This window comes from Mytilus trossulus, chromosome 9 (assembly GCF_036588685.1).
Source record: "Mytilus trossulus isolate FHL-02 chromosome 9, PNRI_Mtr1.1.1.hap1, whole genome shotgun sequence".
Lineage (NCBI taxonomy): Eukaryota > Metazoa > Mollusca > Bivalvia > Mytilida > Mytilidae > Mytilus > Mytilus trossulus.
The window spans coordinates 53,473,498-53,495,216 of NC_086381.1; the positions used below are offsets into that span (position 1 = coordinate 53,473,498).

The 21,719-nt window shown below is 31.8% G+C and overlaps 1 protein-coding gene across 3 annotated transcripts in view; it reads left to right on the top strand.

Moving 5' to 3' along the window:
• The window catches only part of LOC134683122 (TNF receptor-associated factor 6-like), a 38,121-nt gene extending 16,754 nt beyond the window's left edge, over nucleotides 1–21,367 (top strand). For 2 of the 3 annotated variants that reach the window (XM_063542236.1, XM_063542238.1), the window contains exons 2-7: nucleotides 6,742–7,052; nucleotides 7,474–7,633; nucleotides 7,947–8,108; nucleotides 9,861–9,935; nucleotides 13,361–13,438; nucleotides 20,179–21,367. In XM_063542236.1, coding sequence (XP_063398306.1) covers nucleotides 6,826–7,052; nucleotides 7,474–7,633; nucleotides 7,947–8,108; nucleotides 9,861–9,935; nucleotides 13,361–13,438; nucleotides 20,179–21,282 — 1,806 coding nt within the window. In that variant the 5' untranslated portion in view covers nucleotides 6,742–6,825 and the 3' untranslated portion in view covers nucleotides 21,283–21,367. Of the gene's footprint in view, nucleotides 1–1,711; nucleotides 1,816–6,741; nucleotides 7,053–7,473; nucleotides 7,634–7,946; nucleotides 8,109–9,860; nucleotides 9,936–13,360; nucleotides 13,439–20,178 lie in introns of those variants that run through there. The other variant, XM_063542239.1, reaches the window with a different exon arrangement.
• The last annotated feature ends 352 nt before the right edge of the window (nucleotides 21,368–21,719 follow it).

Sequence of the window (21,719 nt, forward strand, 5' to 3'; positions counted from 1 at the left end):
GCCGCAATCATCATTGGGGTATCTAGTTTAAAAAATGTGTGGCGTGACCTGGCCAACCAACCAAGATGGCTGCCATGGCTAAAAATAGAACATAGGGTAAAATACAGTTTTTGGCTTATAACTCAAAAACAAAAGCATTTAGAGCAAATCTAACAGGGAGTAAAATTGTTTATCAGGTCAAGATCTATCTGCCATGAAATTTTCAGATGGATCGGACAAACCACTGTTTGGTTGATGCCCCTGAATTAGTCATTTTAAGGAAATTTCGCCGTTTTTTGTTATTATCTTGAATATTGTTATAGATAAAGATAAACTGTAAAGAGCAACAATGTACAGCAAAGTAAGACTTAAAAATAAGTCAACATGACCTAAATGGTCAATTGACCCCATAAGGAGTTATTGCCCTTTAAAGTCAATTTTTAACAATTTTCATAAAATTTGTAAATTTTAATTAACATTTTCGACTGAAACTCTTAGGCCAAGTTCAATATAGATAGAATGTTTGTAAGCAGCAAGAATGTTCAGTAAAGTAAGATGTACAAACACATCACCATCACCAAAACACAATTTTGTCATGAATTCAAATGCGTCCTTTGTTTAATATTCACATAGACCAAGGTGAGCGACACAGGCTCTTTGGAGCCTCTAGTTTTCTGTTGAACTAATAGGAAAAAAGAGGAAATATCGAAATAAAAAAATAACCTAATATAAGAAATCGCTTAAATTTTACAATTATTTAGTTTATGTACAGCTTATTTGAAAACAATAATAAAAAATATAGGTCACCGATGAGTTAGAAAAGATATTTCAAATTTAAGGCCAAAAAATGGCATTTTTGCACTAAAGGGAGATAATTTGGAGCTTTTTCAATTTTTAAAGTCATCTGGGGCCAAACCAAATCATTTTTTGGGGTTGTTTTTTGTATCATATCATAAAGTAACAACTAATAGTGTAATAAACAAAATTTGTAATGAAAAAATAAAGGTTTAATTTTTTGCTAAAATTTTTGTACCCACAAGCCACCTTAAGAAGTTGTTTTATGAGAAATTTTTTATGAAAGCTTATAAAACGAAAAGAAAAAAAAAATGCCCCATTGAAATTTTCTGTGTCAGAAAAATAAAATGTCTTATTTTGCCTGCTTCAGATTCTGACAGTGCCATGAATGCACAGACACATTACTTTTAAAAAAGATGCTGCTACAAAAGTCAACAAAATGTTACTGCAATGTAATGAATAAATGTGAGATACATTTGATTGAAAACCACAAGTTCCAAAAATATTTTAAAGTGATTTAATGTAAAGTTTTTTTTTTATGGTTTCAGGACTGCCATATTTGTATAGCTTATGATCTTATTATACCTATAAATATTTTTAGAAAAGCAGATTTTTTTTTAAATTTCTTTTTTTCTGAACTAAAACAGTATAAACAAAAGAAAATATAAGTAATTATTGAATAGCATTAAAACTTACAACATTGAATGTTACATGGATGATTACTGTTATTGTTATGTTAAATTTCCTAATAGGAAGATATCTTTAAGGTCATGTTAAATGAAATTCCTCAAACTTGAATCAAATACGTAGAAGGATCCTGATATCTCCTTTTTTGTTTGAATGCACTTTTTCTGAATTCTAATGCATTTTCATAAACTGAGATTCTGGTTGCAAAAGCAATGTTTAAGTTGTACTGTAAATCAGTGAAATAAGTGCGTTATATTTAATACAAGCTATGATTAGCTCGACCTGATTGAAATTGACAACTAGGAAGTACAAATATATTATTAAACTGATGTTGGAATTTGTACAATCAATAAGGTAGTATAATATTCATTGCAATATTTCTTTTCATTTTAGCGTAATGGTGCTGTGAACAAAATATTTTTTGTCTTTGCATAAGCAATGATAAGTATTTATTGTTTTCTACAAGTTCATTAAATTAAAAAAAAAAAAAATAGAAAAAGAGGTTAATTTTATATTTTCAATATCTATCAGGAAAGTATGTATTGACATACTTTTTGCGTACATGTCCATTATTTCCGAAGTAGCCAACTGATAGATATACATAGGAATGCGATTTTAATGTGCACAACACTTGTTTTCGGGAAAAACATAAAAAAACCACAACAACATTTGTATGCTTTAGTCTGCCAAAACTGGTTACTGCAACCCTAATTTAGTACAGTTATATAAATTGGAGAGTTAATTTTTATATATAAATCTTTAATCATGATGTTTTTTTTATCAAAGAATCTTTTTTAGAATGTAATATGATTGCATAAACATGCAAATATCTTTAATTAAAAGTTATTGCATTGTACATGTTCTATGGAATGCAGATAAAAATAAAAACATGCAATGACATAATTTATAATTTTTATTTACAATGTTTTAAATGTCTTTCTTTGATTAAATGCATCTAATGTTGCATAATAAGAGAGAAAAATTTATGTAAAACAGAGCGCTTTGACATTACCCAGTCCGTTATACAGATCACTTCCTTGTTCAGCTGAAAATGATCAAACATCACAATTTGTAAGTAAAAATTTGTTACGAAACATCTTCACATAAATTGTCTTTGTTTGTAAGTAATAGCGACATGATTTCCAATGTCTTCACTCGGCATCGTCAGAGATATAGTCCAACTTAGCATGAATTAACATGTCAATATTATACACATATATATGAATATATACTTGATAAGCAGTTATACTTATAGGAACAGAATTTCCAAAATATGTATTTAGATTAAGTGGGCACTGTTGAAATTATTTTTATGCCAACACTCAAATTAAGGTTATTGAGATTGACCCCAAAATGTCATGTAACAAGTTGAGGGTGATAAATTAACTTTGTTTGGTATCATTAAAACTTTAAATTTGATAGATGAACTGACTCAGCATATTGGTTCTAATGGTGTAAACCTATTTATATAAAGCTTAGTATTTCAGACAGTTATGGGGATACTTTGTATCTTGTAAACAAATGCATGTCTCATGGTATCTGTATGAAGATTCCATTTGCCTATGTGGATTGTTTTTAACCTCATTTTCATAGTTCAGCAACTGCTTAAGAAACTTACATATAATAGTCTTTTGATACCATGATTTTCTCTAAAAAAAAAAAGCCCGCCTCTGGTGTGGCATTGTCTCGGTGTATTAAAGACTAATTGGCAGCCTTGGACTGTTTTCTGCTCTTTGGTTGGGTTGTTGTCTCTTTGACCCATTCCCCATTTCCATTCTCAATGTTAAATATATTTGGGATAAAGAATCATTACAATTTCTACATGTCTGTCAGTCAGCATTCACCTAACCTTGACCTTATTGTTATAGATCAGGTTAAGTTTCAATGGTTATGTCTGTATATAAGCAGCTTTTCAATAATGATTTGCAACATTTAACCACTTTTCTGATCTGTCAGTAACCTACTTTATGTTTGCTGATACTAATAATTTCTAATTCTTCTACATATTCTTATTATTAAATGTACTTAACTATTTTCATCACACATTTTCCCAGTACTTCAGAACAGAAAATGATTTTGTATTTGGTCAGCAACAGACAGTGATAAGTTGTAACTTATGGGCATTTTTCAGATCTCTCAGACACATACTTCCTGATTGCCAAATACTTTAATATTTCAATAAATAAATGGACTTTAAATTTTAAACCACACATTTCTCTTGTACTATTGAACAGAATAACTTCATATTCATACATGTACTTGCACCACATCTTCCTATATCTATGTGATGAGTTGTTATTTGTGGTTGCTTTTCTTATTTGTAAAATAACACACCTACTTCCTCTTTTCTACTGATACCTCAATACAAACAACTATACATGGCTTTCATTCTTGTTTGGTGTATATAATATGCCCATTTGGAAGGGTTTATTTGACCTTGACCTGTATCTCATGGTTCCATGTTCAATGCTAGGTTTTCATGATTTGATCTTTTTCTCAGATACTACAAGATTACATTATTTGGTGTATGGAATGAATGTAATGTGTACATGTCATTCTGTCAGATAGGTTTACTTTGACCTTGAACATTTTCATGGCTCATGGGGCAACCTCAAGTTTTCATGATTAGTTCAGTTTCTTGCATACAGATACTATAAGCTATGGTCAGCATCAAGTTTTCATGATTAGGTGTTTTTCTTGCATACAGATACTATAAGCTATGGTCAGCATCAAGTTTTCATGATTAGGTCTGTTTCTTGCATACAGATACTATAAGCTATGGTCAGCATCAAGTTTTCATGATTAGGTCAGTTTCTTGCAAACAGATACTATAAGGTCAGCATCAAGTTTTTATGATTAGGTGTGTTTCTTGCATACAGATACTATAAGCTATGGTCAGCATCAAGTTTTCATGATTACGTCTGTTTCTTGCATACAGATACTATAAGCTATGGTCAGCATCAAGTTTTCATGATTACGTCTATTTCTTGCATACAGCTAATATAAGCTATGGTCAGCATCAAGTTTTCATGATTAGGTGTGTTTCTTGCATACAGATACTATAAGCTATGGTCAGCATCATGTTTTCATGATTAGGTCTGTTTCTTGCATACAGATACTATAAGCTATGGTCAGCATCAAGTTTTCATGATTAGGTCTATTTCTTGCATACAGATACTATAAGCTATGGTCAGCATCAAGTTTTCATGATTAGGTCAGTTTCTTGCATACAGATACTATAAGCTATGGTCAGCATCAAGTTTTCATGATTAGGTCTGTTTCTTGCATACAGATACTATAAGCTATGGTCAGCATCAAGTTTTCATGATTAGGTCTGTTTCTTGCATACAGATACTATAAGCTATGGTCAGCATCAAGTTTTCATGATTAGGTCTGTTTCTTGCATACAGATACTATAAGCTATGGTCAGCATCAAGTTTTCATGATTAGGTCAGTTTCTTGCATACAGATACTATAAGCTATGGTCAGCATCAAGTTTTCATGATTAGGTCTGTTTCTTGCATACAGATACTATAAGCTATGGTCAGCATCAAGTTTTCATGATTAGGTCTGTTTCTTGCATACTTATAATAAGCTACACATGGTCATTTAAAATAAATGACATTTTTATTTTGCATAATATGCTGCAATTTTTTTAACATCTACAAGTCAAAACTTTTTAAATTTTTGCACTGACCTTTAATTTATATTTATAAGAAAAATTACAATGTGATGCATTTCCAAATTTGCACTTATTTCTTTTCTCAGCTAAAACATTTGGTACAAAGTCTACTATTGGTAAGCTTAACTATTTGCTTATCTTCTTCTTATACTGTTGATTTATTTATTTTAGTGGGTACCAATTTTCGTGGTTTGAGGAAAACTTGCATATTGGTGGACATTTAATTTTGTGGTTTTGGCAAAGTCTGCATACATTTCTTTAGAAAATTTATAATCCCTTCAACATGTAAATTCAGGGTTCTCGGCTGTACCCATGAAATAAAAAAAAATGGTATCCAACAAATATTAATGAATCCACAGTATTTCGTTTGTTTTAAACAATGCATGATACTTGTTATTTTCTCTCATTCAAAATCTAGAATGATGTATAATTTAGTGAGCAATCTTCTTGTAAAATTTAGTCATATCTTTAAAGGACCAAACCCGTATCATTATCAACTTCAATCAGGTTTTACTACATCATATTCCTTTTATTGAAACTTAACACGACACGGAATGAATAGTAAAGTATTCTATTTTTATATTATATAAAAAATTACAATAATTCACTGTAAATTAAGATTACTTTTTAATTGAGAACATAGTATTAGATGTATGGTAAAAGGTATTTAAGTTTTAACATGAGTAGATGAGTAGATTTGATTATTCATGCGAAAACATTGGAAGTAGTGTTATAACCCCTTTATGTACTAAGATACCTGTATTGAAAAAGGTTACAATGAGCAATGTAGTGTCGAAATCTTCAATTGGATCAAAATCAGTAGGTAGCTTTTGTGTGGTTTTATTTACAAGGGTGTGGTGTGTAAAAAAACTAGTACAAGGACGAGTACTATATATAGATATTATTAAAGAAGATGTTGTATGAGTACCAATGAGACAACTCTCAGAGGCAGATTTAGAGGTTTTTTTCAGGGGGTCCTGCCACACCCCCTTTTGTAGGAAAAATTTAGTTGATCATTATTTATGGAATCACTGAAGCATTACTGGAACTGACTCTACATACATAGTACTTGCCAGGATTTTTTTTGACTTGTCCCTACTGATTGTTCCATTACAAGTAGTTTGAACATTTTTCTTTGTCCAAGAAGTTTTTGAACAAGTCAGAAAAGTTGCTCATGAAATTTTCATGTCCCTTATTTGAATATGTAAGTAATGGGGAAAAAGAAAAAAAGCATGTTTTGATATATTAATCAAGTAAATCACTAAATGTATATTGTATCTTCAGTGTTGTCTCTTATTCATATACTATAAACCAACTTATTTTCGCGGATACTTTAATTCGCGTTTTACCCTTTCTTGACCACTTCACGGTTATTTAATTTCACGATTTTCTGAATTACTTGATGAAGTTTTATAAGGAAAAATCTAAGTTTTACATATTCGCAACGATTTAGTTTTCGCGTTATTTTTCTACTCGCGAAAGTGGCGAAAATAAATAGCTCGCGAAAATAAGTTGGTTTACAGTATATTGAAATGTTTTATATTAACATGTATACATACAGTTTAGTATCAACACTATAAGTATTTTTTATTTTTCAGAAACATCATTAAAAGAAAAGGAGTATTATGTCCCTGTGTAACCATACCTATGATTCCTAACGTAAATATGATGATCAAGGTCAGATGGCCAGTGTGTTCGACACATTAGAACCAAAGAACAACGGAGATTCTGGAAGTTACTCGTCAAATGTTAATTTTCTTACTGAACCGGAAGACGGTTATGACTTTGAATTTGTGAACTTAAAAGATGACAAATATGACTGTCCAATTTGTTTACTTATTTTACGTGACCCAGTTCAAACACCTTGTGGACACAGATTTTGTCATAAATGTATACACAGGTGGTTAAGGTAATTTTCATTTTCCACAATATACTTTTCTGTTTATAATTTGAAAGGAGTTGTCTTTCTTACATTTATTATTTTACATTATGTATAAAAAAAAATGTTATCTTTTTTTATTTTGGTAAAAAGATGTTTCTAGGCACAACATGAATTTATCCTATCTATTTATATATAAATTTTCAAATCACTTTTTGTCCCGCGTGCAATGCGTTGCAGGGGACATGGAAATTCTAGTTGTCTGTCCAGATAAGATTTGAATTTTTACCATTTTATTTTTAAATTTACTGACATTATATGACTATGCCACACTGAAATGAAATATTTTAGACCAAACCTGTAGTGTTTTATAAAAGTGTAAGGGGAAAAAAATTTAATTTGGAAAACTTCCAAATATTCTCTTGTTGCACATTTTCAATAATATTTTCAGTGAGTCTGGTGAACAACGTTGTCCTGTAGATAATACAACTGTGATAAGAGACCAAGTGTTTCCAGATAATTTTGCCAAACGTGAAATCCTAAGTTTACAAGTTAAATGTCCCAAATCCAAAGAAGGCTGTAAAGTGATAGAAGTTCTTAAGCAGTTACCTGTAAGTACAATTGTTTAAGATTAGTGTTTCAGTTATTTTATAGTTTCAATCTGAGAAGGTTTTTTTTTACATGCCAAATTTTCCTGATTTTTTGATTTTGAAAAATTTATGATTTTGGTATTTTGTTCATTTCCGTTACCAGTAACCGTCAATAATTTCAATTCATTCAAACTTCCAGTTTCGAATTTCGGTTTTCATATTTCTTGTTTCTTCAGTTTTTCCTTAGATTTGTTATATGTGAAAATTTACATTGCAATATAAAGTGTTGTTTGTTACCTCTTGAAGTCATGTTTTTTTTTATCTTTTTCTACAGAAACATTTAGAAGTGTGTGGTTATGTGCCAATTCCATGTCCTAATGAATGTAGTGATATATTACTACGTAAAGACTTACCTCATCATCTATCTCAGATCTGTACAAAACGGAAAATTGTCTGTTGTAAATGTGGTGAACAGGTGACAGCAGAAAGAGAACAGGTAATTGATAGAACAGGTGACAGAAGGGAAACATTAGTAATTGATTGAACTGGTCATGTGACAGCTGAAAGGAAACAGGTAATTGATAGAATAAGTGACAGAAGGGAAACATTAGTAATTGATTGAACAGGTCATGTGACAGCTGAAAGGGAGCAGGTAATTGATAGAACAGCTTATAGAAGGGAAACAATAAGTAATTGATTGAACAGGTCATGTGACAGCTGAAAGGGAGCAGGAAATTGAAAGAACAGCTTACAAAAGGGAAACAATAAGTAATTGATTGAACTGGTCATGTGACAGCTGAAAGGGAGCAGGTAATTGATAGAACAGGCGACAGAAGGGAAACAATAAAAAATTGATAGAACAGGTCATGTGACAGCTGAAAGGGAACAGGTAATTGATAGAACAGGTGACAACAGGGAAACAACAAGTAATTGATTGAACAGGTCATGTGACAGCTGAAAGGGAACTTGTAATTGATAGAACAGGTGCCAACAGGGAAACAACAAGTAATTGATTGAACAGGTCATGTGACAGCTGAAAGGGAACAGGTAATTGATAGAACAGGTGCCAACAGGGAAACAACAAGTAATTGATTGAACAGGTCATGTGACAGCTGAAAGGGAACAGGTAATTGATAGAACAGGTGCCAAAAGGGAAACAACAAGTAATTGATTGAACAGGTCATGTGACAGCTGAAAGGGAACAGGTAATTGATAGAACAGGTGCCAACAGGGAAACAACAAGTAATTGATTGAACAGGTCATGTGACAGCGGAAAGGGAACATGTAATTGATAGAACAGGTGACAACAGGTAAACAACAAGTAATTGATTGAACAGTTCATGTGACAGCCGAAAGGGAACATGTAATTGATACAACAGCTGAACAGGTGACAGAAGGGAAACAATAAGTAATCCAATAAATTGGAACCCACAAAAATGAATGAATCCACAGTTATGATTATGTGTCAGACATTTCCTAAAAAACGCTTCAACCAATTTGCATGAAACTATAGTGAATTCTTTATATATATTGACATGAGCTCCCTTTCCATTTTTATTAATTTTAGATTTCATGTTTCAGAGTTATTGGGTTTTATTCTTTTCAAAAAGGGGATTTTCCAGTTTTGGACAATAAATTAAAAATGCTTTGAGCAGTTTTTCTGACATTTTGGTGAATTGTTTATATTTATTATTGTATGCTCTCATTTGATTTTTATAAATTTTAGATTTGATGTTTACAAGTTATGGGATTTTATTCACAAAAAAAAGGGTTGATTTTCAAGTTTTCAACAATATCCTTAAAGTGCTTTGAGCAGTTTTTATTAAACTTTGGTGACTGATTTATATCTATTAAGATAAACTTTCTTTGGATATTCATAAATTTCTGATATGACATTGAGAAGAAGTGAAGTTTAATCTTTGAAAACATGATGTGTATATCATGCTCTCACTGTTTATTTTATTGTCATGTGGACTCAATCTACTTTTATTTAAAAAAAATATTTTCTCAAAAAGGTTGAAGGCTTAGCCAAGGCCCTCAATTTGCTGTATATATTTGTTTAACTAACTGCCATGAAAATATTAGTAATGTTGCAGTATCCATCATAAATATCAGCCGTAAAAAAAAGGATGATTTTGATTTTGGTAGCATGAAGGTTCAATGGAATTTCTGACAGTTAAAAGATATACAGACTTTTCACCCACAATTTTTTAGTTTTCTAATGAGGTTTTGTTTTTTGACTTTTTAGGAACACCTGCATAAAGAGTGTCCTATGGTGACAGTTGTATGTCAATACTGCCAGATTGAACTCTTGAGAAATCAGGCAAGTTGATCTATAGTTAGCCCATTATTTAGGAACTGATAAGTCGATCTATAATTAGCCTATTATTTGGGAACTATATTTAGCCCATCATTTGAGAACTGACAAGTTGATCTATAATTAGCCCATCATTTGGGAACTGACAAGTTGATCTTTAATTAGCCCATCATTCTGGAACTGACAAGTTGATCTATAATAAACCCATTATTTGGGAACTGACAAGTTGATCTATAATAAACCCATTATTTGGGAAATGACAAGTTGATCTATACTTAGCCCATTATTTGGGAACTGACAAGTTGATATTTTTGGGAACTGAGAAGATGGTCTTTAATTAGCACATTATTTAGGAACTGACAAGTTGATATTTTTGGGAACTGACAAGTTGATCTATAATAAACCCATTATTTGGGAACTGACAAGTTGATCTATAATAAACCCATTATTTGGGAACTGACAAGTTGATCTATAATTAGCCCATTATTTGGGAACTGACAAGTTGATCTATAATTAGCCCATTATTTGGGAACTGACAAGTTGATCTATAATTAGCCCATTATTTTGGAACTAACAAGTTGATCTAAAATTAACCCATTATTTGGGAACTGGCAAGTTGATCTATAATAAACCCATTATTTTGGGAACTGACAAGTTGATCTATAATTAGCCCATTATTTGGGAACTGACAAGTCGATCTATAATTAGCCCATTATTTGGGAACTGACAAGTTGATCTATAATTAGCCTATTATTTGGGAACTGACAAGAAAGTCTTGTTGTAGCATACTCATCTCTAGAGATGTGTCAAAAATGTGTATACTATAGTGATCCTTGGATGAATTTGGTGAAGGCAATGGGAAGGAATGGTGTTCATAAGCAGGGTTAAATGTACCTTGTAGACAATAATTCTCAGGTTTATCTAACAGAAAGGGATTTGTTCATCATTCAAGACCGTATAGTGACCTGTACAAATAAATTATAAAGCATGGTTGAAATTTTCAGTTGACTCTAATAGTGTTATTGTCCTTTGACAATGATTTTTACTGAGTTTTTGCTTTTTTATGCCCCTTGGTGTAAAGTTTTTTATCCTACATTGAACTTTTGATGTCTTCCCTTAGAGAGTTCTCTTTGTTGAATATGCACATATTTAGTCATAAAATATTGCAAAAAACAAAATGTCACCATCACACTTCAGAGTTAAACCAACACACTTCAGTGTGGACCATCACACTTTTAAGCGTGACCATCACAGTTCTAAGTACCATTGCAGTTCTGAGTACCATTGCGGTTCTTAGTCCTAAATATATACATCTCCTTTTGAGTTTGGGATTCATTTATGTTAATGGGTACTAGTTTTCCTTGATTGTGGAAACCTTGCATTTTCCTTGATGTGTGTTCTCGTGGTTCTGCCAAGAAGTCTAGACTCAGCATTATAGAAATATATCTTATATGAAACATTTAAATTTGTGATTCAACTGTACCAATTAAACCCACGAAAATGAGTTTCCAGAGAATAATAATGAATCAACAGTATCATATATAATATCTACATTTATTCAATCCAGTGTTTTAATCATACTTTTTTTGATTGAGTTAAGTCTGCCAATTGATATTTTATCGTGTGTTTTTCTGTGTTGTGATGTTATGCTATTGTTTCAGAAAAAGGGAGAAGGTTCAGATCCATTAAAACGTTTAATCCCGCTGCAAATGTTTGCATCTGTCCTAAGTCAGGAATCTGATGTAAAGAAGTTGTCGTTTGTTTATGTAATATATATACGTGCTTCTCGTTTCTCGTTTCTTGTTTTGTTTATATAGATTAGACCTTTGGTTTTCCCGTTTGAATGGTTTTACACTAGTAATTTTGGGGCCCTTTATAACTTGCTGTTCGGTGTGAGCCAAGGCTCCGTGTTGAAGGCCGTACTTTAACCTATAATGGTTTACTTTTTAAATTGTTATTTGGATGAAGAGTTGTCTCATTGGCACTCACACCACATCTTCCTATATCTATTATATCCAAATATTCAACTGATATGACTTGATTGGAGTTTAATATATATGAATAAAACCACGACACACAGGACGATCTTATATATCATATTGACAAATTGTAATAATAAGTTAATGTACAAAAGTGCATTCTTTTATAGGTCATATCACAACCTAACATCTCTCACAATTTTAACAACCAATTAGATTTTTAATGACCATTAAAGTCTATTCAAATAATGTGAATCTAACTGTGATATAATACGTTGTTGATATCGTAAAAACACTTCCTGAATTTTTAATAAACAGAAACTTTACCTAAATTTGATCTTCCTATTATATGTTAGAAATACGAGTCATATGAAACTAAATTGAAAGGTGTGCTTTCTTGATATATGATCGCTGAAAGCAAAATGTGCATTTAATGTAAATATTTGAACAATTTATGATTTAAATGAAAATATTCTAAATACAGGTAGGTAGTTTGTTTTTATATCAATAAAAAAAATCTTTTTTCATTTTTTTTGGAAATAATTTCTCATTGAAATATTTATCAATGCTTATGGCTGTTCCAGATTATATGCATTGGAAGAGGGGAGGCATTCAAATTAATTAATTGAGGGTGGTAGTATTTTCTTGAGAATTGCTATGATTGTAAAAAAAATGATTTTTAAACCCTGAGACCCCGCCCCCTCAAGTTACAGGACATTAGTTTTGGTAAATATATACAATTTTACAAAATTGTGCCACTTGTTCTTTGATCTGTTTTTTATCAAACTTTTCTTGACAGCATAAGCTATGTGTATAATGCCTTTTACTTCAGAAGGTAGAAGACCTGGATGCATTTTGACTAAAATTAATACAGACACCTTATGATAATAAGTTTCTCTGTCATATGTCCATTGTCCTTGACTTCATTGTAATGGTGAAGTGACTGCTTGGTTGAGTTTTTGGTTAAACAAAATATTCACTTATTATGAGAAACAGGATAACTCATTTTGATATATAGGTTCCTTGCAGCGTCTTCTTGTCTGTCAGGTTGGCTCACCTGACCCCAGCCTCACTTCATGCATAAACAGACTTAAAACACCTGTTTCATTGTTTTACACATGTCATTTTTGGGGCCCTTTTTATATAGTTTGCTGTTAAGTGTGAGACGCCAAGGTTCCTTGTTGTAGACCATATTTGACCTATAATTGTTAACTTTAAATGTATTGTGACTTAGATGGAGAGTTGTCTCATTGGCACTCATGCCACATCTTATTTTTATAAAGGTTAAAGTTATGTAGTCAACTCTAGTTCGGATACTAAGATATAAATTGCTGTCTAACATGTTTTGAAAACATTTCCATGGTTCAGAGGACACTGTCAATACTTTCAAGAATAATATATACCTTTTTTTAAATTAACTTGAGTTAATAATTTGAATTAATTCTATTACAGATAAATAGCCATGAAGAATTTGACTGTCAGAGAGTAATAGTTCCCTGTCAGTATCAACCCATGGGTTGCACCACAAGGGTAAGTTATAAACAGAGTTTTACTGTGTATTGCTGTGTGTTTCTTCATTCTATATTGGTTAGAGGTAAAGGAGGAGGGTTGAAATCTCACATGAAATGTTTAACCCCATCACATTTTTGCACCTGTTCTTCTGGCCTTTGTTAGTCTTGTACAATTTTAGTTCAGTTGTTTTGTAGCCTACATTTGCAGCTTTATCTGAGACATTCATTATCACTGAACTATAAAAAAGAAGATGTGGTATATGATTGCCAATGAGACAAATCTCCACAAGAGACCAAATGACACGGAAATCAACAACCATAGTCAACATACATGTTTCAGCAATGAGCAAAGCCTATACCACATGGTCAGCTATAAAAGGCCTGACATGACAATGTAAAACTAATCAAAGGAGAAAACTAATGGCCTAATTTATAAACAAAAAATGAATGAAAAACCAATATGTAACACATAAACAAAAGACAAGCACTGAATTACAGGCTCCAGACATGGAACAGGCACATACATACAGAATGGGACGGGGTTAAACATGTTAGCGGGATCCCAACCCTCCCCTAACCTGGACAGTGCTGTTACAGTACAACATAAGAACGAACTATAAAAAGCAGTTGAAAAAGGATTAACTCATCAGATAATAAAAACTACCAATGATTTCTCATCATTATGAATGTGTCTATAAGTATATTTACATAATATATATGGATACAAAAAATAGAGGGAGGTTCTCGGCAAAAGTCTCATTTTCTTAGGCAACATCAATGATATTGACTTATATCATGTCATTTAATATGTTCTCATTCTAACCAGCTGAGTCAATTGAGATGGAAAATAATCACACAAAAAGATCAATACAAAATTAAAGAAAATTGGATTAAAAAAATTATTAAATATTTAGCCCTGGGTATAAAAAAGATTTTTGTTAGGTAATACAAATTTTTAGGTTTTGATAAATTGAAATTGTCAATAACTGGAAAATAAGTAGATTTATCTTTCACTGTAAGTAAATAGACAACAGGTTGTGTTTTTTTTTATATTATCACAGCTGAATCCAGAGAATGATATATATCAAACCAACAAGGAAGTAAAATACTTCTCATTATGCTGTCATCCTTATGTCTCATCTTAATCACATTATAATTTGGAGTCTTCCTAGCGTATATCCCCATTGGGTACTAATGTTCATTGTTTTGATCAAACTGTGAAATAAAGTAATTGATACAAGAATCCAGAAACAAGGTTTTATCACTTAAAAGTAATTTCATTAGTCGTCAAATCAATGGAAAGGTACATTTCTTTCCTTGCATCAATGCTTGAAAAATTAACAGCATGGTACTGTAACTTTGAGTTGGCTATATATATTATGATTAAGGTCTTTTTAAAACTTGCAGAAATTATGAGGATGTTCAAAGGCTATGACTGCTCATGCAAGACTAAAGCCTATATTTTATGCTTTAATATTTTGTAGTACATATTTTAAAAGATAGGACAGTTTTATTTTAATTAATTGAAGACTGTTTGAGTTTGATAAAATAACAATTTGTAATGCGCTTTTTGTTTTCATAACTTGATTCATTATATGGCATGTTACAATACTAAAACATACATATATATTTCAATTTATCAGACAGAAATTTAAGATATTTTAAACATGTTAAAAGCAAAAGATATATAGAATGATAAGGTGAGATCTCATGTTCTTGTGACAATGGTCAGTTAACATTATCAAATCTCATGATGTTGTAACAATAATCTGTTTTTTTTGTGTTTTTTTTGGTCAGATGTCATGGTCTTGTAACAATGTTCTGTTTTTTTTTGGTCAGATGTCATGGTCTTGTAACAATAATCTGTTTTTTTTGGTCAGATGTCATGGTCTTGTAACAATAATCTGTTTTTTTGGTCAGATGTCATGGTCTTGTAACAATGATCTGTTTTTTTGTTTTTTTTTGGGGTCAGATGTCATGGTCTTGTAACAATGATCAGATTTTTTTTGTCAGATCTCATGGTGATGTAACAATGATCTGTTTTTTTTGGTCAGATCTCATGGTGTTGTAACAATGATCTGTTTTTTTGGGTCAGATCTCATGTGTTGTAACAATGATCTGGTTTTTTTTGTTAGATCTCATGGTGTTGTAACAGTCTTGTTACAATGATCAGGGTATTTTTTGTCAGATCTCATGGTGTTGTAACAATGATCTGGGTTTTTTTTGTCAGATCTCAGTGTTGTAACAATGATCTGGGTTTTTTTTTTGTCAGATCTCATGGTGTTGTAACAATGATCTGTTTTTTTTTTGGTCAGATCTCATGGTGTTGTAACAATGATCTGGTTTTTTTTTTGGTCAGATCTCATGGTGTTGTAACAATTATCTGGGTTTTTTTGGTCAGATCTCATGGTGTAACAATGATCTGTTTTTTTTTTGGTCAGATCTCACGGTGTTGTAACAATGATCTGTTTTTTTTGGTCAGATCTCATGGTGTTGTAACAATGATCTGGTTTTTTTTGGTCAGATCTCATGGTGTTGTAACAATGATCTGGTTTTTTTTGGTCAGATCTCATGGTGTTGTAACAATGATCTGGTTTTTTTTGGTCAGATCTCATGGTGTTGTAACAATGATCAGGTTTTATTTTGGTCAGATCTCATGGTCTTGAAACAATGATCTGTTTTTTTTGGTCAGATCTCATGGTGTTGTAACAATGATCTGGTTTTTTTTTGGTCAGATCTCATGGTGTTGTAACAATGATCTGGTTTTTTTTGGTCAGATCTCATGGTGTAACTATGATCTGGGTTTTTTTGGTCAGATCTCATGGTGTTGTAACAATGATCTGGTTTTTTTTTGGTCAGATCTCATGGTGTTTTAACAATGATCTGTTGTTTTTTTTTCAGATCTCATGGTGTTGTAACAATGATCTGGTTTTTTTTGGTCAGATCTCATGGTGTTGTAACAATGATCTGGTTTTTTGTGGTCAGATCTCATGGTGTAACTATGATCTGGTTTTTTTTGGTCAGATCTCATGGTGTTGTAACAATGATCTGGTTTTTAGCTCACCTGGCCTAAAAGGCCATGTGAGCTTTTCTCATCACTTGGCGTCCGTCGTCGTCGTCGTCCTCGTCTGTCGTTGTTAACAATTTTTCAAACATCTTCTCCTCTGAAACTACTGAATGGATTTGAATGAAACTTAGCATGATTGTTTCTTAGTATATCCTGCACAAAATGTACGCTTCGATTTTTGATCCGTCAAAAAACATGGCCGCTGTTACTTAAAATAGAACATAGGGGTCAAATGCAGTTTTTGGCTTATATCTCAAAAACGAAAGCATTTAAAGCAAATCTGACATGGGGGTAAAAATATTCATTAGGTCAATATCTATCAGCCCTGAAATTTTCAGATGAATCAAACAACCAATTGTTGGGTTGCTGCCACTTAATTGGTAATTTTAAGGAAATTTTGCAGTTTTTGGTCATTATCTTGAATATTATTATAGATAAAGATAAACTGTAAACAGCAAAAATGATCAGCAAAGTAAGATCTACAAATAAGTTAATATGACCAAAATTGTCAATTGACCCCTTAAGGGGTTATTGTCCTTTAATGACAATTTTTCACAATTTGTTCATCATATTTGCTAACTTTAAAAAAATCTTCTCCTCTGAAACTACTGAATGGATTTGGTTAAAACTTAGCATGATTGTTCCTTAGATTATCCTGCACAAAGTGTGTGCTTTGATTTTTGATCCGTCAAAGAACATGGCCGCCGTTACTTAAAATAGAACATAGGGGTCAAATGCAGTTTTTGGCTTATATCTCAAAAACGAAAGCATTTAGAGCAAATCTGACATGTGTTAAAAATGTTCATTAGGTCAATATCTACCAGCCCTGAAATTTTCAGATGAATCAAACAACTAATTGTTGGGTTGCTGCCACTTAATTGGTAATTTTAAGGAAATTTTGCAGTTTTTGGTCATTATCTTGAATATTATTATAGATAAAGATAAACTGTAAACAGCAAAAATGATCAGCTAAGTAAGATCTACAAATAAGTTAATATGACCAAAATTGTCAATTGACCCCTTAAGGGGTTATTGTCCTTTAATGACAATTTTTCACAATTTGTTCATCATATTTGCTAACTTTAAAAAATCTTCTCCTCTAAAACTACTCAACTAAATTCAACCAAACTTCAACTGAATGATCAGTAGGGTGTATAAAATAAAGTTTGTGCTTTATTTTCTATTTCGTCAAAAAACATGGCCGTCATGGCTAAAAATAGATCACAGGGTAAAATGCAGTTTTTGGCTTATATCTCAAAAACTCCACCATTTAGAGCAAATAAGACAATATGTTAAAGTATTTATTAGCTCAAGGTCTACCTGTCCTGTAATTTTCAGCCGAATTGGGTAACTGGTTTTTCAGGTATAATGCCCCTGAATTGATGATTTTAAAGAAATTTTGCAGTTTTTGGTCATTATCTTGAATACTATTATAGATACAGATCAACTGAACATTTAAATGAATTGAAAAGCCAAAATAATCATTGGTGAGAGATTTAACCAAAAAAATTAAGGTGAGCGATTCAGGCTCTTGAGAGCCTCTTGTTTTTTGTCAGATCTCATGGTGTTGTAACAATGATCTGTTTTTTTTTGGTCAGATCTCATGGTGTTGTAACAATGATCAGGTTTTTTTTTGGTCAGATCTCATGGTCTTGAAACAATGATCTGTTTTTTTTGGGTCAGATCTCATGGTATTATAACTGTTAACTTTGTCAGATCTCATGTTCTGTTGACTTTTCAAAGACCTTTGAATTTGACATAAATAACACTTAAATATGTTTATTGTTTGATGTAAAGGTCCAATCACTTTAATTCAGGAAGTAAATAGAATACATGTATTGTATTGAATGGATTACCCTTACGACTCTATCAATTTCTAATTGGCATTGTTTATCATGATATATTACAACACAATTTAAGCTGTAAGTTGACTTTTATTTTGCAATTTTAAACTCTTAGTTAATTTTGATCTAGAGTATAATGAAAGCATAATGTGCATCTGTACATTAATGCTATAGATTTTAATGCAGTTAGAAAATGTAAAGGGAGGTTGAACAGTGCTATTATTTAAAACTATTTTTAATGCATCCTTTCCCATTTTTTCAGTGGATGCTTACACGGATACAGTTTTGGTTTTGATTAAAAAAAAAAAAAACATTTATTTTGATTGTTTATATTCAGGTATCTTTGAAAATTTTGAAAACGTTTTGTATTTGAAAGTTAAAAATACTATAGTTATAATAGTTTAAAATGAATGAGGAAATTTTTCTTTAAAAGTTGATGTTTTTTTATGATCAAAGCAGAATTTTGTTTTACACATACTGTTAAAAAAAGGTCTTGTTATGGAACCTTTTGCAATGCATTGCAGTTTTAATTTTATTTAGCTTTATATAATTAATTTTTGAAAATTAAATACTATATCAGATATATAAAAAAATTAAACTTAACCTGTACTCTGATTTATGGTTGATGACCTTATGTTAACCCAAAGTTAAATATGACATTTATAACACAGGATTATAACTCTTGAACTGTAATTGTCAAATCAGCCATTGAAAATAATGTAAACTTGATAACCAGTTAACACTGGAGAAACAAAAATAAAATACATAAATAGACCTCAGGTAATGCAGTTAAATACAGTGCAAAAGTATCATCCACAAAAAATAGCAACTGATCTGTAATATTTTTTAAAAACCTGCATTTTGTTGAAGGAAGATGTGGTATAAGTGCCAATGAGACAACTCTCTATTCAAGTCACAATTTATAAAAGTAAATCAATATAGATTAAAGCATGGTCTTCAAAACAGAGCCTTTACAGAAAGCTACAAAAGACCCCAAAATAATTAGTATAAAACCATTCAAACAGGAAAATTAATGGTCTAAACAATATAAAAAAAAAACAGAAACACTTATGAACCACATCAACATACGACAACCGTTGATTTTCAGGTTCCTGACTTGATAGGACAGGTACATTTCAGAGGCAGATTAGGGGGGGGGGGGGAGGGCCCCCCTTTTTGGGAAAAAAATTGGTTGCTTATATAGGGAATCACTGAAGCTTGAATGGAGCGGGCCCCCTCTTAGGTCAGTCAATGGGCCCCCACTTATGAAAATTTCTGGATCTGCCACTGCATTTTGTACAAACAAATGCAGCATTTCAATAGGTATCAAGTTTTACCCTTACCTGAAACAATAGTGAAATATCATAACATCAGAACGACACATTATAAATCCTTGTTTTTCAAAATCCCAATAGGGAACATACTCTTTATAATTGTATCAATAAATTTATTGATACAATTTATACACTATAAATCATCAATTGAAATGGCTTAACTCAATCGAAAGTCATATAACATAACAAGTGAACATACAAGACCATACCAACTACCTACTCTAGACTCCTGTGAAAAGAAGGCACACACACAATAACAAATAATAACAAACAACATATGGTCAAGAAAGCCTGACTTGGTACAGGGCTACAGGCACATATATGGTTGGGTAAACCAGATTTAGCTGTATACAATATTCCCAAAATTTGAATAAAACAAGGGTTCAAAAGTACCCAGTGATTTTTTTTCTTCATATTTTGACTTTCAACTACTATCTTAAGAAATAAAATTGAATATAACCATTTGAAAACAAAAAATAAAATGATTATTGAATGTTATTATCTTCTTTTTTAGCTGGAGAGATGTGAAATGTCACAACATTTACAAGAATCCATACAACAGCATATGAATTTGATGTTCAACATTTTAATGCAGCTGAGCTCAGCTGTACAAAATATAGCCCCTGGAGCATTACAACATTTTACTGCAGTCCCACAATCTCATAGTTTACCTGTCACGTCATCAGAACAATCAATCACAAACTTACTAGAAACTTTACGTATAGGTGTACAGCATATAGGTGTACAGCAAGGAATGAATGTCTTATCAAACCCGACTCCAATTCCTTATTCACCTGATTCTAATGTCTCCTCCGTCGAGGGTTTCCCAGAACCTGTAGCTAGTAGTCATAGTCATGGTCTGATAGAGAGGAATATAAGTGAGCAAACACAAATTGCTCCGAGTATAAGTTATTCTTCTCAGCAATCCAATAAGGATGTAGAAGGTGGGGCTTATGTCTCTGTCCAACAAGGATATGAATTAAAGTCTCTGAAAGATCAGAATGTTACACAGGACGAAAGTTTAGCTAGACACGAACATCAAATCGATGAAATTCGTGGTAGAAATGATAATCATGAAAAAATTGTCAAGGATTTAAATAAACGGCTTAAAATGTTAGAAAGTACTATTAATGAATTTGAAGGAAGGACTTGCAGTGGAACTTATGTTTGGAAAATAAGAAATTACCGCAAATACAGGAGAGAAGCGGAAATTGGTGATACAACAGCAATTCACAGTCCACCATTTTATTCTCATTTCTATGGGTACAAGTTATGTATAAGAGCCAATTTAAATGGTGTAGATTCTGCCCGAGGAACTCATCTTTCTATTTTTATTCATTTTATGCAGGGAGATTATGACGACATTTTAGACTGGCCTTTTAATGGCAGAATAATATTGACCGTGATTGATCAAAATCCTGTATGTGAATTACGGCATCATGTTGTTGAAACTTTAATCTCTAAACCAAATTTAGCTGCATTTCAAAGACCAAATACACCTCGCAATCATAAAGGCTTTGGGTATATGGAATTTTTGCCAATTGGAATTCTGGATAATTCTACATATGTTAGAAATGATACATTGATAATCAAAGCATGTATTTTGCCAAATGGATAGTATATATAGTGTGGTTTTAGTATATTTTTAAATAAATTAAAGATCATTGATGTTTATATAAAGAGGTACACTAGCGTAAATCAAATTTATTATGTTTTTATTGTATGTTTAAATGAACATTGCCCCGGTATATTTTTATGCCCCCTGCTGCTGGGTGACAAGAGCAAAATGTTCTCCCTTGCTTGTCTGTATGTCCATTCCCTCCTACAGAACTTTAAACATTATGTATGTTACTAATCAAACACAGATCAAGCTTGAATTTGGATGGTGTCCCTTTAATCACTCTCAAGTAATTTCCCTTTATAAATGGAAAAAATGCTTCATTAGCTTTTACAAGGCTTAAAGCAGAGGCATCTGTCACAAGAACATATTTTTTTTATGTCCCGCCATAGCTTGAGGGGCAGTAAGTTTTGCCCTGGTCCAAATGTACCCAAAAT